This window comes from Cotesia glomerata, linkage group LG7 (genome assembly GCF_020080835.1).
Source record: "Cotesia glomerata isolate CgM1 linkage group LG7, MPM_Cglom_v2.3, whole genome shotgun sequence".
Taxonomy (NCBI): Eukaryota; Metazoa; Arthropoda; class Insecta; order Hymenoptera; family Braconidae; genus Cotesia; species Cotesia glomerata.
The window spans coordinates 21,416,875-21,434,967 of NC_058164.1; the positions used below are offsets into that span (position 1 = coordinate 21,416,875).

The following is an 18,093-nucleotide window of genomic DNA, read 5'->3' on the forward strand; positions in this document are numbered from 1 at the left end:
CCATAAGTGAGAAGCAAATAACCTGTATAAGTGACAGTCATTTTTCTTGCCCTGACCTCTATAACTAAGAGCCTCTTTTGGTGAATGTACACAAAATATAAAATTTTCTAATTCTTGAACTTTGAATGCTAGTTCTGGAAAAATTAATAAAAATACGACAGAAGTATATTCTTCCGTAAATTATCACACTGCAAAAGTATCATACTAACATTCTTACACTTTAGCCCGAAATTTCCTACAAAAAACTTTTCAAGAATTTTTCCCTCCCTACAGTCTTTGTTATACAATCTCAACTAAAACTCGTAGCTCAAAATCTAAAAATTTCTATTATTTTCAATAGAAATTAAAATAAAATTTTTTCACAATCGAATTTATCCTCTTGACCTCCTGATTTTGACTTCTAAATGTTTACAATTTTTTCCTAAAAGCAGTCGTTCTATAAATTAGAGACAATCCATTGAAAAGCGAAAAATTAGATTATTCTAGAATTGAGTAATTTGTTCTGTAATAAACATTTGGGGGGTGTATGGAGTGAGAATGATTTTTAAATGACTAAATTTCTCCAGAGTGAAATTAACTCCGAAAAGAATATATTTTCTATTAATAATAAAAAAAAAATCCAGGGGGAGGGATTAATTTACTGGAAAAAACAATTTCAGATTCTCTCCGTACACTGAAAAAAAAAAAATTCTTGCTTGAGGGTAAATTTTCTTGGCTCAAGAAAATATCAAGAAAAATTGAAAATTTCTTAATGAAGTCAAAGTTTCTTGAACAAAGTCAAATTTTTTTGAGCCAAAAAAATTTCTTCTTGCTCCAAAATAACTTTTGTCTTCCTTAAAATTTTCTTGATGCAAGAAGTTTTTATTTCTGTGTATGAATGTTTAACTTCTTCTCTCCGATACTCCATTAAGAGATGGGAGAGAAAATTCAGTTTTTACAATATAAATCGTGGGAGTAAAGCACAATGTTTTGAACAGTACCGTTAGTACTCATTGTCAGTGATTAGTAGTGAGTATTTTTATCTTTGTAGATAAAAATCCGTGAGTAGTGAGTAACAGTACTATTTTGTTCACTCAATAGTCTTGTCTTCTCGTACCTCCTATAGCGTATAAACTATAGTCAGAGATAAAGTAGCGTCGCGACGCCTTGGGGGCAACAAAACCTCGGGAGCAGAAGCCACGCCCCGGTAGACTTGGCGCCCAACCGGGAGCTCGAACCGGTCAAACAGGAGGAGCTCCAGTCGAGTGCACCTACACACCAGCAGCTTCACCTTCCTCAGGTCCTACCGAGTCCTACTACCTACTGCATAAGATCCCAGTTCTTCAGTAACGTTTTGACCCTCTTACTAAGAGGTGCTCATTTTTTTCTATTTTTTTTTTTTCTAAGTACCCGACAAGTTTCGTCTAATTTTACGTCAAGAAAGTGAAGTGATTGTTGAACAATTTTTTGGATTTTTAATAAAAAATTTGTATTTTTTTTAAAAGTGATTAGAGTACTCAGAAAATGATGGAAACTGCTAAGATGGAGCCTTTGACGCCGCCACACACTCCGCCGTCACTAAATGTAAACCCGGGACTGGGTCGATGGATGGGCTCAAGAATGGGACCAATGCACCCAGGAGCGCATCTTCCCGGATTCCACGCGGCTTTTCTGGACCACTGGGTCCGCGGAGCTGCATTGATCGCGGCCCGGGGGTCCCCCTACGGATTGCCAGCCCACCCTCCACACCCGGGACAGATGAACCCTGGGCAACCCTTGCCTGGACCCCCGACCTCCTTCCTCGCGAGAAGACTCCCCGGTCAACGGCCCAAAAAGCAGTTTATTTGTAAATTTTGCAATAGGCAGTTTACCAAAAGTTACAATTTGTTGATTCACGAAAGGACACACACTGACGAGAGACCCTATTCCTGTGATATTTGTGGAAAGGCTTTTCGGAGACAGGATCATCTTAGGGATCACCGGTAAGCTCAGGAATTTTTTATCGAGTTTATTGTTGAAGAAGAAAATTTTTCAGTGGAAATTATTTTTTTTTTATTTTAATTTTTTATCAAAAAACATTTGTTTAAAAAAAAACAAAAATTTTTTTTACAATTTAATATTTGATTGCAATGATAAAAATTGAATTTAAAGTTCGCGTTTGAAGGAATTTTATTTTTACTTTGATTTTTTTACAATGAAACAATTATTTTAAAGAGAAAAAAAATTTTTTCAACATTGTAAAATCTAGTTGTGATGAAAAAATAGAGTTTACAATTTTTAATACAAAAAAAAGATAAGACAAATGTCAATGAGAGAAAAAATATTTTCAGTGAATCTCATTAATTATTAGAAAATAAATTTTAATTCAATTTTTGAGTAAAAATGTTTTTTTTTTATCTTGATTGTTTTTATAAAAAATAAATTGTTTACGGAAGAAAAAATATCTTTTAACAATTTAGTATCTAATTATAATAATACAAATTGAGTTTAAAAATTATTAATGAAATAAATTTTATTTTTACTTGAATTGTTTATTAAAAAAAATATTGTTTTGTGAAAAGGCAGTTGCTTATTGAAAAATAAATTTTTTCAATACATCTAATTAATTATTAGAAGATAAATATTAACTCAATTTTTGTGAAAATTGATTTGAGGATTTTAGTTGTTTTGAGTGATTTGAGGATTTTAATTGTTTATAAACAATCAATTGTTAAAATTTTATTGTTCAAAAACAAATCAATTTTTTATCAAAACAAAAACAATTAGGAACTTTAAAATTTGATTTTTAGAATTAAGCTCAAATTTTGAAGCAGCAGAAATTTTATTTATATTTTTGTTCCACTTCAATGATTTAAATTGATTGCATCATAACACTTTTTAATTGTTTATGTACCTGAAAAATCAAGGACAAATCCAATTGTTGATTTTATGAAGCTTGACCACAATTAATTTAATAAATTTACATCACATAAATTTCTTAAAATTCTAATTTCACATAAGTTAATTGTTTTTATTCAGAAATCCAAAAATTAATTTTTTTTTGTAAAAGAAAATTTTTCCAATTTTTGTGTTTGTTAATTACTAGAAAAATTTCATTTGCACAATTATAACAATTTTTTTTTAACAATTTATCAATTGTACACTTAAAAAAAAAAATAAATTACAAACAACATTTCAGTAAACTTAAAAAAAATTTGAAAATGTCCATTTATTTAAAAAATATTTTTCTGTTATATGCATCAAAAATGATTTTTTTAAAAACAATTTACGAATTATTTACTCAAAAAAAAAAAAACAAGTTAATCAAAAAAAATTTCCAGTTACAAATTTTCAACAATTTTTTTTTTTTCTAACGATTACTCAATCAATAATAAAAAAAAAATTTATAATAGAATTTAAAAAAATTTCTTGTTAAAAATATTCAACATTTTTTTTTCAAACAACTGCTCAATTTTTATTTACAATTATAAGGTAAAAGCCCCAATAGATGATCACGTACCAGTATATGATCACTCCATGTATTTGGATATCTATATTCACAAATATAGGTATACAAATACATGGAGTGATCATATACTGGTACATGATCATCTATTGGGGCTTTTACCTTACAGTAAAAAAAAAAATTTTCACTAAAAAAATTTTTTCTGTCCATAAAATATCAGCAATTATTTTCTTCATCAATAAAATTCTCTATTTAAAAAACAAACTAATTAAAAATTTTTATTTATTCTCCAGATACATCCACAGTAAAGAGAAGCCGTTCAAATGCACAGAATGCGGAAAAGGATTCTGCCAAAGCCGAACCCTGGCAGTCCACAAGATTCTGCACCTGGAGGAGTCACCTCACAAGTGTCCAGTCTGTTCGCGGACCTTCAACCAGCGAAGTAACCTGAAAACGCACTTACTCACGCACACAGAAGTGCCCCAGGATTTGAGGGTCGATACTCAAACAAGCCAATCGATCCTGCCGATAAGAACCGAGTCCATGCTGAAGAAGCCCCCCAAACTTGGGTTTAGCATCGAGGATATTATGAGGCGCTAGATAGCAGATTATCCTTGACAAGAATAGTTAATCTCTTGCGTACTTTTGTTTTATATTTTCTATTCTCTGTTTTCTATTGTTGATTTTTTTCTATCTTTCCTGTAAATATGTACCGTCTTAACTGGAAAGTATTTATATAGTAAAGCTGAGGGTCCGGACCACCCAGTAGGGCCACTTGCGCCTTGCTATGGCTCAGTACGGATGTACTTATCCAGTAAAACCTTTTAGTTGATACGTTACCACTTAACTTATTAAGGTAGAGGTGTAGTTTAAGGTGTAAATACGATTACTATAACTGTTTATATCGATGTTTTTATGTTTAAGGTACCTTTCTCGCGTGGGAGGTGAGAGAGTGTCTATGTGTATAAAAGGTCTTATGTTAAAATGTCTTTCTTATCGGTTAATTGAGTATTTAAAGAGTACCTTTTACTTCGTTACCAACGTTTGTTAATTTTAAGAAAAAGTTGTACCATTCTTCAGGAATTTTTATTCTCTCAATTTTTATTCAATTGAAAAGAAAGTTGAAAGTTGAATTATTGACATTGAATGAAAATTTGGAGATAATAATGTTTTATTCAATTTTTTTTTTTGACTGAATAATTTTAGTTTTTTAAAATTGAGCTTAGAAAAAAATAATATCACTCTGGTATGATTCAAAAAATAATTGCAAGTCACAGAAAAATTTATTTTTACATTCAGAAAATGAGTAAGAAAAAATTCACTTGAATTTTTTGTCATGTTTGAAAAATTGAATATTTTGAAAAAAAATTTTTATTAAAAATTAACTTCAATTTTCAATAACATTGATGTCAGTTTTGGGAAATCTTTCATTTTAAAAATTTTATTCAATAATTATTTTTAACACGAAAAAATTCAAATTTTACCAGAAAATTAAAAAGAAAAATTAATGAAATTTTTTAATAAAAATTTTAAACACTGCGAAAATTTTGTGAAGAAAAAATACGAAAAAATTGCCGAAAAAAATCTAGAAAATTTTCTATTAATTAAAATTCTAAACCAGTAAAATGAACTTTAAATACAAAATTTTTCCGATCAAAATAAATCTAATTTATAATTAAAAAAAAAAATGTAGACTATACCTTGTTACAAGACATAATACCAAAAAAGTATCTGCGTAGTATATAAGTGCGTATATAAATTAATATATATATCCACTCTAATAAATATATAAAATTATAAATTATCCTAGTCGTTTAAGCGATAAAAAACTTAACTTATATTATAAAAAAAAACAAAACCCTCGAAAATATAAATAAAAGACTTACTATCTAAAAAGTAGATTGAATATTTATTGTTCGTAAATTTTTTCTATCACCTAGTTTTAAGGGAACTATATAAGATAATATAATATAATAATTTATGATCTTGGATTCCTAATACGGAGCATGTTTCAGCTCAAAGATGTAATAATTTACAACTGGGCCATTTATGTCTTTATTTAAGCTCTTTATTACTTTGCAAGTACTAAAGGTACTTGAGTACTCACTGAAGAAACAGAAGCACTTCTTTTTTCTTTGTATTTTATTTTCCAGGTCATGGGTTCGAGACAGTCTAAATATAGTACTGTTATATACCTTTAAATATTCTCTAGTCTAGTTTAGTTTTTTTTTCTATTTTATTGCAAGCGGAGAAAATTTTATTTTATTTTTTTACAATTTTTTTGTGATTTTTCTCAGTCGATTCAATAATAAAAAAAATGAATTTATTTTTATGTAAGTAAAAAATTAAAGAAATTGTTATAAATTGGGACAATTAAATAAACGTGGGAGTAAGGTCTGGAATGTCTGAGGCATTTACCAAAAAAGTTTTCACCCTTAGACTAGACACTGAGGCTGAGGCGGTTAACTATAGCCTAAGCGACGCGGGGAATTGAGATTGGAGATTTTTATTATTTTTTTGAGGGTCAGAGGATCCTGAGGAACATATGTGTACCCTCTTATTAGGGCGTGGGTCTTATCTAGAGGGTCACCGAGCGGCCGCGACCTCGAACCGGTCCCACAGACGGGGTCGAATTCCAGGAGTTAAGATACTTGACTGATGCAGTCGTTTATTTCTTTATTTTTATTTCTAGTTTTTTTTTTTTTTTTTTTCTAAGGTCAGAGGAAAGTTTCGAAACCTGCGGCGCCAAACGTTAACGCCTGCCAATTTTTATTTTAATTGTTTTAATTCTTTTGTGATTTTTTACAGACCTTAACGAGAATTTTTTATCTTGAATTAACAAGATATAGCTTCCAATTTGATAAAAAAATTGCAATTTTTTGCAAGTTTGGCTTCGATTAAGAATTTTATTAGATAAGAAAATAAATTTAAGAAAAATTTTACTGGAAATAAAGAAAAATATTTATCCTTCCTAGCATTTGTTAAGGAAGAAACGATTTTTTATAGAAGCAAATTGATGACAATAAGTATTCTTACAGTATTCGCGATTTTATGTTATATTTTCTTCATTTTAGTGAAACGAATTTTATCAATAGTAAAGAGATTCGTGACAATAGATCAGTAACAGAGAATTGGTACATACTTTTCAATTGCAAAGAAGAAAATTGAGTAATTAAGTACGGCTTCCCGCCTTTATTAATCCGCAAAAATTACCCATGTCAAAATTTCTCAGCAAAAATTTCTCATACAAAAATATATCTCAAGTAAAATATCTCAAGACACCCAAAAATAAATTAATCTGACGAAAATTAATCATCATTTACGAAAATGCTTATATATCTTCAACAATAAAATGGCCTTTTGATTATGGTTTTCGTGTGTGCGTGAGAAAATATTGCTAGGATAAAATATTGCATAAGAAATTTTTGCTGAGAAATTTTGTTGTAGGTAATTATTGCATGAGAAATAAAAGACGGTCACCATTAAGTACCATTCAAAAGTTATACTTAATCCTTCAAATACTTGACACTTCTTCAAACATTAAACATGTTGATTTGATGCCAAAGATTTATAAATTTTATTATTAATTACTTTTAACAATACTAATGCTTCTAAATTGTGTGGAACTTAAATATAAATCTTGAAATTTAGTTTACATTATAAAAAATTGAGTGTGAATTTTCACTCGTATAAAAAATTTAACTTAAGATCATTGAATCAAATTTTGATAAAGATTATTTTGTTTTTCAGTCTTGTTGATAAATCATAACGTCGAAAGTGAATAATATTAAATTATTAACTTTACTATGTTTAATTAAATAATGTTAATCTTAAATGTTACGGAAATTAATTTACATATGGTAGTTTTCAAGATTTTTAAACAAATTAATTACTGTAAAAAAAATTTATCAAAAAAATTCTACTATAGTGTACTATATTGATGCATTTTTTTAAATATAAAAATTTATTTGTTATTTCAAACTTAGGAAAAATGTCGCATTGATTTATAAAATGACCAAATACTCATTTTGTAATTTTTAAATTAATAATAATCATTTTTTCATCTTTCCTTAACGAACAAAAAAAAAGAGAAAAAATTCACTTCGCGGATTCTTTTTTTATTAATAATGTAAATTAAATCCTTCTTGGAGTACATTTCACTGCGGAGATATTAAATCAACTAACAATTATCCATTCTGCAAATCAATTCCGCAATCTTTTGCAATATAAAATTTCAAACTCTTTCTGAATTAATTATAATTTTGAAACTGGATAAGTGAAATGAATAATTTTTTGCTGAAACAATTGCGAAAAAAAAATTTTCGATTGCTTGTAAATTCCGTCAAATTTTTCAAAGATATTTCTCTACATGTTATATTTGCGGGTTCTTTTTCAAATAATTTATTTTTAGTCTCTTTTTCATAATTCCATTTCACCGCAGATAAAAATGACTAATTTAAATCCATCAAATAACTGTGATTCAAATTATAAAATTTTTGTATTTAGCTTTTACTTTTGCTAAAAAAAAAATTTTTTTTCTTATCATTTAAGAAATTAAAGCCATTCAAAATAATTGTAAAAAATTTGTGCATTAAGTATGTAAACTTTACAAGAAAATTGTTCTGCAATTTTAGATATCAGTAAGTTAATGAACTAATGATTCATAGCTTAATTATTGAGACCCGATTACTCTAAAAAATAATAATAATTATTATGACTGAAAATAATTTTTTCCTTTCAAAATAAGAATCCCCTTTAAATATTAAAACTCAAAACGCTAACCAACTTTAAAAATTTCATTAAACTAAAACCCACCAAGACGACTAGAACAGAATCAATGACCGTAATTTTTTTGGCAGACATAAAAAAATAAAGCACACAGACACCCTGTTCCCATAATACCCGGCGGATTGTTAGCCTGTGGTTAGGGCGGTACGGATTTTTTGTGACCGGCAATTAGGTAAACGTCTTTTCGACCGGGATATTCACCCGGCACACTAGATATGTATACATTTACGACCTATTATTTAGCAAACTCTACTAAGTAAAGCCAAGTCTAGTCTAGTCTGGTGAACTATTCTTTCTCACCCCCTCCCTCCTCCAACAAATTCGCACAAGAAAGAAGAAACGAGTAATTAGCAAATGAAATCAGTACCTCACGCATCTCGTTTATATCAACAGCAGTTCAGCGAACGGTTACCGATCGAGTCATGATTTGAATATATGTTAATCCTCTGGAAGCTTACGCCCACGCGTACTGTCACCAGAATCCGCCAGGTGCTGCCATCCTCCGGGCTGGTGAAAAACTGGAGGGTGTCCTCTAGCCCCGCGCTAATGGTATTTATTTTGAAAAAAACCCGTGGGAACATTGCTGCTAAATTATAACAGAGTAATCGCAGATAATCTTTCTCGCTCTCAGCTTTGTTTTTGCGGTTTATTTATTTTAAAATTTTTTTTTTTTTTTTTTTTCGTCGGTCAAGATCTTGTGGGCAAGAAGATAAGCAGCAGGAAAATAAAATAAAGTGTGCGCCCGTGCGAAAGCTAAGCTAGTGAATAGTGAGTGTTATGTAGGAGTAGGCGTGACGGGTGCGGTCATCTTTTGGCCTCTGGGCTAAACTCTAAACTACTTTGACTTACTTTTGTTGCCGTTTCGCAAGAAAAATTTTTCTTTTGACATAAAGAAATAATTGGTGTTTTTGAAAAAAAATTTTTCAGTGGGAAATTTTGAAAATTATAGTGGTAATTATTTAAAAGTTTAGATTCTCACAATAATTATAATTAATGGCAATATTTATCGTAAGGAATAATGTAGACAACGGGTTTATATTTTATGGCAGTCGGGCGGTCTTTTATCTATCAAGACATTAATTAATTATACTGCTAATTTGAATATTACATTGTACTAAGTAATCGTTTTCCGTGATCTTTCACGCTTTTATATTTATTAACCATGCAGACTGATTAATATTATTTTAATTATTCATTTTATTCAATTCCAGTAGCACGAAATTTTATGGAAGAGTGAACACAGTTTGCATATAATTGAAACAGGAATTTGATGCAAGCAGATAAATTTTGCGTGAAATTTAGAAGCATTATTGAAAAAAATAAATGAAAAACAAAATTGTATTAATTGACAAATTTTTTAACTATTAACTTAAAAATTTGAAAGTTTTCTTAGAATGAAAAATTTTTTACAGTTTTTTGAATAAATCAAGTATAATTAATCAAAAAGAGTGTTGGCAAAAAAAAAATTTTTTATCATTTAGAAAAATTAATTATTTTAAAAATTTAGTAATTAAGGTAAAATAATACTAATTTTTTTTTAATTTAAAATCGATCAGTAAAACAATTTCAAAGCTATACGATAAAAACGTACAAAAAATTTTTTTTTCAAATAAACATGATTTGATTACTTTATAATTTCGACTTGTAACTAATAATTTTTCAGAGACTCTAAATTTTCATGGAAAATTAATAAGGATTTAATTTAATTGCCGACGGATTTCTGCGAGATTAAATCAGTGCTTTAAAATATCGAGCAAGCAAAAATAGCTGCATCAGTAACAAAAAGTATTTTTTTCAAATTTATTGAAGTTGAATGTGATAATTATATTTTTTTTATACAAATGAATATTTAGCTTTATTAGCTATATATTCTTACGTATCTTTAAAACATTTCAATCAATAATGTATCCAAAAATTAATAAACAAGTAACTTTTTGATTAAAAAATAACAGAAACAAAATTTAGCTTAGATATTTCCTGTTCTTATTTTTCCTTTTGAGATTTGTTAAAAACATTTCTTTCGAGTATTTAGTTCCTTGTGTCAGCTGATTACAAATCTTAAAACTATAAAAATTCAACGTACATTTTTAATGGCAAAATCATATTAATTTCTAGTGTTACAATTATGTTAATGTTTCTCTATATATTTTTACAAAAACCGTCTAAAGTCAAACAATCTATTATTTTGTAAATTAACATACAAACATTACACTTAACTCTTTGCTAAGTTTTACAAACAATTATTAATTGACTGTCCAGCAAAACGAGTGAAATAAAAAATAAACGTGTACCTGAAATGTACATTAAAAATATAAACATCAACGTTCTAATTAACAAATTGTCTGATTCCATTTGTACAAAAATACAATTAGTTCGAAATTTATTATCACTTTAAAAAGCATTCAATATTTAATAGAAGTATAATATATTTTGGTTAGGATCATTCAAATAATTTATAATTGGGCTATTTCTACGTCAAAATATTAAAAAATCACCCCTAAAAAATAAGGAGTTAGACCAATTGCTAATTAGGCCGTCGATATAAATCTGAATTCCGCTAACATCCACAAAAACAATAAAATAAAAATGAAATGCATCAGAATTAAAAATTCCACAAAAATGATCATATCCCAAGCTTCCAAAAATTCTTCATTTAAAATTTTTCTTCGATTATATACAGACTTGCAAAAAATCGATGTTTAATCTAGCTAGAAGACACTACAATCTAGCAAAAGTTGATCCACAAAACCTAAGCACAATTAAACCTCCGTTGGCCATGGCACTTAAGCTAAAAATTCCAATAGGAACAATTGCCTGCGAATTCCTCCGGCGTACGAAATTACAAGCCTCTAAAATAGAAAACAATTAGAAAGCAATTGGCCATCAATCACCATTCACCAGTGGAACGAAATAATTGAGTATAATAAAAAGCGGATAGTTTAATTGGCGTTTTGTCGGATTATTCGGTTGGGCAGTGTGCAGGCATACCCCAGTCTCCAGATAAAAGAGATAATATTTTCCTCTCGGTAAACCACCAACAATCCACTGAGTGTCTGAGTGTGTGAGAATCCCTTTCGTGACCGCGGGTCCCCACCTTGGATAAAATCCCCTGAAGGCACGCGCTCAGCCGCGGGGGATCCCCTTCGTCGTTCTCGTCCCACACCAACCTTACCACACTCAACCCAACTCTTTTTTCTCAATCTGGACACACCAGAAAGGGCCAATGCATAAGACCATATTTCATCTCCATCTCCGTCTCTTATTCCCTCAATCTCAATCTTGCTCCCCTGCAATCACCAGGTCCTCACTGCCGAGCTGACTGCTCGCCCACTTGCCCCCGAACACGCAACAAATCCTCTGATTCGCCGAAAAATCGAATCAACCAACCACCCGGGTGCTCTTTTCCAGCTAACCAGGCCTAGGGCCAAGGGTAGCTTGTAAGACGCCTTTGAATCCTCCTTGAAGCCCTGGAACCCCATCCAAGGAAGGGGTTAGTTAGGCGCGTGGGTCCATCCTTGTTCCCACGGTTTCCGAAGCACATATCGCACAACCCCACCCTTTTTAACGACCCCCTTTGCCCCTTCTTGATGGTCCGCTCAGTAGAGATGCCTCTCTTTCTTCTCTCCTCGAGTCTTAAATCCAAGTAACGTATATATTCATCCATCCAATACGCCTCTACTCTTGAGGATGGTCCTCCTCTGTAACCTCTGAAGTTTCTCTGCCTCCCCCCTTCCTTTTCATGCCCGTGGGCCCCCGCGTTGGCGGCTAAGACCTCTGACCCCCCATTACCCGGTACCGGACTGACTTGTCTGACGCGACTCCTACGGATACATAAATATACCACGTCCCAAGTCCAACACACACATACAAACACACACAAATGGTAATATAAGTGCATTTTAGGCATCAACTGCACATACCAGATGAGCTCGCTCAAATCAGTATTAAGAAATGATTATACTTCCCGGCATTATACATTGAAGGCGTGCGAACTGAGGAAAGTAGTCCGTTTCCGAGGGCAATTGGATGGGCGGATTGCCGAGTTGGTTCTGTTAATCCTGGATAACCTGGGCCCTTGGGCGATGATGCTTAAGTTCCTGATGCTTTTTGCCGATCAAGGGGTGGGAATACCTTGAGGGCTTGCCCAGCTTTCGGGCGGCTTCTTCGTCAGTCGGTGGCGCCCAACCCTCGGGAGTCACCTTGGGCTGGATCAAGAGGAACCCAGCACCCGCAACTGCCACTCATTTCCGAGCAGAGTAAATGCAGCGAGGTCACTCCTGGGAGCACCCGCGGGCAACGCTACTTCTGAAGCTGCCAAGGTATTTTTAGCTTTGAACAAGTGCCAAGTATTTGAGAAAGTGACCCGGAGGGATGTGAAACTACAGTGGAGTGTTTTGGGCATTAAATACGCATTAGGGTTTTCAAGGGCACCTTTAAGTTAAACTGACGTTTGCTTCGAATGTTTCAAGCGAAATTTGGGTCAATTTTTAGTTATTCTAGGCATTTTATTATTTTGATGGACTCTCAAATTTCAAATTCACAACTAGAATAACGTTTTATATGAGGTTCCAAACATATTTTTCGCAATTCAAAATACATTTTAGAAAATTAATTTGGTTTTATTGTGGACACAAGAGTTAATTCACGACAATTTAAATAGAATACAAAAAAAAATTTATTGATAGAGGAATATCAATTAGAATAAAAGTTTACAAAGACGGAAAACTTGTTAGATTGTCAACACTATTTGAAAGACTATTCTGATTCACCAAAATTCTGTTCAGAGTCTGAATAAAGTTTCTTACCGACAATTATTTATAAACTTTTTATTTAAAAACCCAAAGCTAACCAAATTTATGTACTCGCTAAGAACGCTCTGGAACACAAAATAAAACGAAGGTGCACGTCACGGCTGACAAGCATGCGTTTACTATGGAACATTTTTAAGTTTAATACCTTCTACAGTAATTTATAAATGAATACACGGAACCCAGTACTAAATTATTTGAGAAATCTTCAGTATCAACAGAGTTTAAGAAATTACACGGTTTAAATCCAGTTTTATTTACTGGAGTAATCTGGTTAAAATTGCTGGTAATTTTTTCCTTTTTCCAGTACAAATTTTTGGATATTTATCGGTCCTTTCCTCACCTTTGTCACAACAGGTCGTTGAGGGAGTATTAATAAATAATCAAACAATAATTACCATAAGTACAAAACGAAAGCCCTAGAAAAGTGACTAGATAAATTTTACTTAGTCATAGAAGAACATGGAAAGCTTCCAATCGAGATGCATTATTCGAAAATATTTGTCCCTCGGAGCTGTTACGTTAGTTTATGGGGAACCTCGATAATATGGACAGATAAATATTAGCCGGTAAACAGGTTAGCTGATTACTGAATAGTCAACAATAAATATATTTATACATAATACGATATTATCTAATAATGTGAGAGATAGTATCGAATAACCGACGAAAATAATGATTGATCGAGCAATTAAATTCCGTTGTCATGGGCTCTCATGCCAGGCATGGTTACCTGAGGACCGGCATCGGTGTATGAGCACCACGGGGTGTCCCGGTCGCAACAATTGCCGGTAATGAGCCGCTTTTGACCTCTAGTCCAATATATGCATACCTTTTACACGCCCCCGTCTGTGATGAGTGAATTTGCATCTTCATGGGCACCAGGCCCTTCTTCTTCGTCTTCTTCTTCTGGGACTAAGAGCAACATAGTTCGAAACTCAAAACTCAAAATATCCAACGAATTCCAATCTTCCCAATTGAGGTCACGATTGTTCTAGTCCGAGGTAGAAGTTTGGAAGTCGATAAAAATTACAAGGTGATTTCCGGAATTAAACAATGAAATATTTAACAATTTTTTATCAAAGAGCCGTCGATGCCGAGTTTAAAAAAATTTTCGAAGCATGAGCAAGAGACGTAAATTTTGGCGTGGGTGTACAAAGAGACACGGCCGGAATAAGAACATGTTTAAGCAAACGTTTTGCATTGCAGTAATGCATGGTCTTACATTGTCCCGGCGGGCGGCGCGGACTTTGTTACAAACGCAAGCGAAAACGTTTTGACTCGATTAATCTTTATTTATAAATATATATACCCCTCGCTGGGCCTGCCGATATATCAAAGGACACTCCGGCGATAAAAAAGTTACTTTAACTTCAACTTCTACTGCAAATTTAAATACAACTTGAAGTTAACGGGGCATAAAATTACTACAACAATAAAAGTCCACGAATATCACTAAACATTCAAGTAAATACGTCTGATAGTTAAAAAGTTGGGAAAATCCAAAAGTGCACGATTCATTATGCTCATTTAATTATGAAACAATAACAAATAAAAATGTGAAAAAATAAATTTCAAAAAATAGATGTACTAGTACAATAATACACCAGCACTCCTGGGAGAAGAAATGTGCATAATATGCATAATAGGGTGTGTCAAAATTCAATTTCCGTGAAGAACGTTTTAAAATTGGAATTTTGAGTTCCGATTTTAACAGGAGCTGTGTTTGGGCATTTCCTGAAATATTTTGGGTTGAGACAATTTATTTGATTTTCATAGAATTTTTAACAGAAGCTTTGTTTGGAAACTTCCGGCCAAATGCGGAAATTTCAGCGGAAATGCCCAAACAAAACTTCTGTTCAAAATTCTATGAAAATCAAATAAATCGCCTCAACCAAGGATATCTCAGGAAATGCTCAAACACATCAGCTTCTGTTAAAAGCAGAACTCGAAATTCCAATTTTAAAAGGTTCTTCACGGAAATTGAATTTTGGCACACCCTAAAGTTTAGATATATCACCATATATTAATTTTACATAGATATATAGTCTTTTGGTTTTGATTATAATTAAACGATACTGAGTTACACACACAGAAAAAAAAATTAACTTTAATCAAATACATCATTCTGAAAAACTTTATCTTGATTTGAGTAAAAAAATTCTTAAACTAATTTTTACAGTGTTTAAACTAATCTTTACAGTGTTGCCATTTTCGAATAAGGACCAACTAATTCCTTCAAAGAATTTACAAAAAAAAAAATTTGACTCAATAAATGGCATTTTTGGCAATTTACATTATTTTTCGGTTTCATACTTGACGGACAGGAAAATTTTTTGAACTATTTTGATGTTTTGTTCTATTTCTACTGTGTCAAATTAATTTTTACAAACTATAGAATTAGTCTCCATTAAACAATATTGACTATAGTATGTAAAATATTTTAACAAGGCTATAATAATAAAAAATGCCGAAATTAGGCAAAAAAAATTTTTCGATCGTAAAAAACTCTTTGATGCTTGACATCGTGAGTCGTGCAAAAACATTCCATTTCGATAATTTTGAAAAACATGATTGAGAAAATTTATTTTTTACGTCAATTAATCTATAAGAGTTGATAGATGCCTGTAAATCTGATAGTGCCCAAGAAAATTATGGTATCAGCTGTAATTCTTTAATTAGCTTTAGAAAGACGGTGAAATTTTACGGATATTTAAATTCATCTCAGGTTGGCAATAGCCTAATCGGCTCGGTACCTGCATTTCGAAAGAGTGGAACCAGGGTTCGATTCCGGCGCGCACCAATATTTTTCAATGATTATAAACTAAGAATATGTGCGTTTCATTGCAAGCCTCTGTACCGGTCGGATTTTCTGTGGTTTTCCCCATATAGTTATGGAGGTAAAATGTCATTATAGAAGTACCTCCATACTATTTAAGACCGTAATGCAAATGCAGGTACTGATTATAACGCGTAAGTCGGCCACAGTCGCAGCACATGTGTGTCGGGCATGAAAGAAAAAATCTCGACATGCAGGGGGGTGGGGACGAAAAAAGTGGTTGAGAGTTATAATGACGGGATTGAGAGATTATATTGCGGAGAAAAAAGTGGAGAGACAATAATTCCCCGCCCTCCCTTGTAAAACACTCTACAGTGATACAAGTAAAACCATCATCAATTATAAATTAATCTCAAGTTTTTAATTGTTGTTTTTTTGTTTATTTTATTGTTCCGATAGTTAAAATATTATTCTCATGGATGCTGTGGTTTTTATAAATGCTGATTAATTTTTTCCATTGATAAATTTGTAATGTGACAACTTAAAAGTTACCATTTGTAAATTTTGAGTTTCACGCTGTATTATATCAAAAAAAAAAAAAATAGAAAAACAATGAGGAATATTGAAATTATCAAACAATTAGACTACTTTATCAAAAAGCTAGACTCGAAAACACACCAAAGAACAAAGAATAAACTGAAAAGAGGCTTAGAAATATCTTCTTGGGTGAACTATTTAAACGAGCGATTCCCATGGTATGGCATCAAAACTATTTCTCACATCCTCACCTCTACTCGGTCCTTTCTTTCCTACAGTTGTTTTATTTTTATATTAATCTCTCGAGCGGTGACCAGCCACCCTCAAAAGTCGCATCTAATAATTGACTTCGTTGAAAGTCTCACTCCTTGACTAATCCTCCCTCAACTCTTATTATACCGTCTCTTACACACTTTTTATTTGTTCCCTTTTAATATCACTCTCGACCATTCACCATTCAACTTAAAACCACGTGTTACGCCATTCATGTGCTCCTCTAACAGATTGTTTCTCAGAATTTTAACCACCAACGCCAACAATAACAATATTATAAGCCAAATTACACGACACTTTGTTAAGGCGTTGCGCGATTTGTCGAGTCTCGCCAACATGCGACGGCGTCCTCACCTATTCTGCATTAAACTCCATGTCTAATTAAAGTAATTGACTGCTTTACTCCATTGACGTTGAAAATAACGAAAAAATTCGTCTTTAATCCTCAATTTGTTAAAATAACCAACTCTTCTCGTTATCGTTACCTTCAAAGTCAATCATCCAGCACGGCGCCACTAGCATTGCTAATTAAGCCCATACGCATTACATATTACGAGGGTCGTTACAGTAAAGCACTCTTTCCAACCGAGTACAGGTTTGCGTGAATTGACGTAAGCACGCGGTTACTCTTTGTAAAAGTTACTTTCCTCATGCCCGGTATTCAGTATCCAGGAACGAAGGATCTCACTGCAGATCTTCCTTTCCACCTTGCAGATGTTTTACCAGCATCTTTCATATAGACTTTACCGTTTAGCTGTTAAAGTATGTTTGCACGCATACTTAACCCCAACTCGAACTCACTCACATCGAGAGTCTTCTTTGTTAGTTATACACTTATACTCATCTGCAACAGCTCAAGAGGTTGGATAGCATTCAAGACTTTAACGCTAGCAGTAGCTAGCTTTTAAACTTGTATTATTACATAATAACTTTAAGAGATTATAAATTATCGTTAAGTTATTTAGAGGCTGCTTTCCCGAGCATCGATCCTCGATCCTATTGTATTGATTCGGTAACGGCTTCTTCAGAGTAGACGGGAATTCCTCAGTGGTTAGAAATTTATTATTGTGGGACGATCCTTATCCTTGGCCCTGTTGATTAAGCTCTTTTTTGTCCACCTATCGTTTATTTCTATATTTTATATTGCCTGCTATTATTTGAGCTATTTATTTTAGTCACTTCTTTTGGTCGTTGAGTCATATCACCGCTCACTACTGGGAATAACTTGAGATTGACCATCAATTTTTATGACATTTAAATTTCGAAGGTCATATTGGAAATATTGAATTTATTTTGAATCGCAATACACTGTTATAAATTTTTGTAAAATTACAATCATATTACAAAACAAATAATAAGTAAAATTACAAATCAGTGTATAGCAATGCAAAATAAAATACAATTCATGTAATTTTCCAACACCTGTCAGGAAATCTACTAAAATGTATTGTAATTTTACAATCTTCATGTATAAATCTAACACG

General features: G+C 32.1%; 1 protein-coding gene across 1 annotated transcript; it reads left to right on the top strand.

Moving 5' to 3' along the window:
* Positions 1–1,186: 1,186 nt before the first annotated feature.
* Positions 1,187–4,545, top strand: LOC123268586 (protein odd-skipped-like). The gene is made up of 2 exons (XM_044733811.1): positions 1,187–1,961; positions 3,718–4,545. Exons 1-2 carry the CDS (start codon positions 1,504–1,506, stop codon positions 4,022–4,024), a joined length of 765 nt encoding a protein of 254 aa, XP_044589746.1. The 5' UTR covers positions 1,187–1,503; the 3' UTR covers positions 4,025–4,545.
* Positions 4,546–18,093: the final 13,548 nt, after the last annotated feature.

Excerpts from the sequence above, each read along its gene's own strand:
- LOC123268586 (XM_044733811.1), top strand. The coding sequence starts at position 1,504 with ATGATGGAAACTGCTAAGATGGAGCCTTTGACGCCGCCACACACTCCG. Across the intron at positions 1,962-3,717 it reads GATCATCTTAGGGATCACCG|ATACATCCACAGTAAAGAGA; the intron begins GTAAGCTCAGGA and ends TTTATTCTCCAG.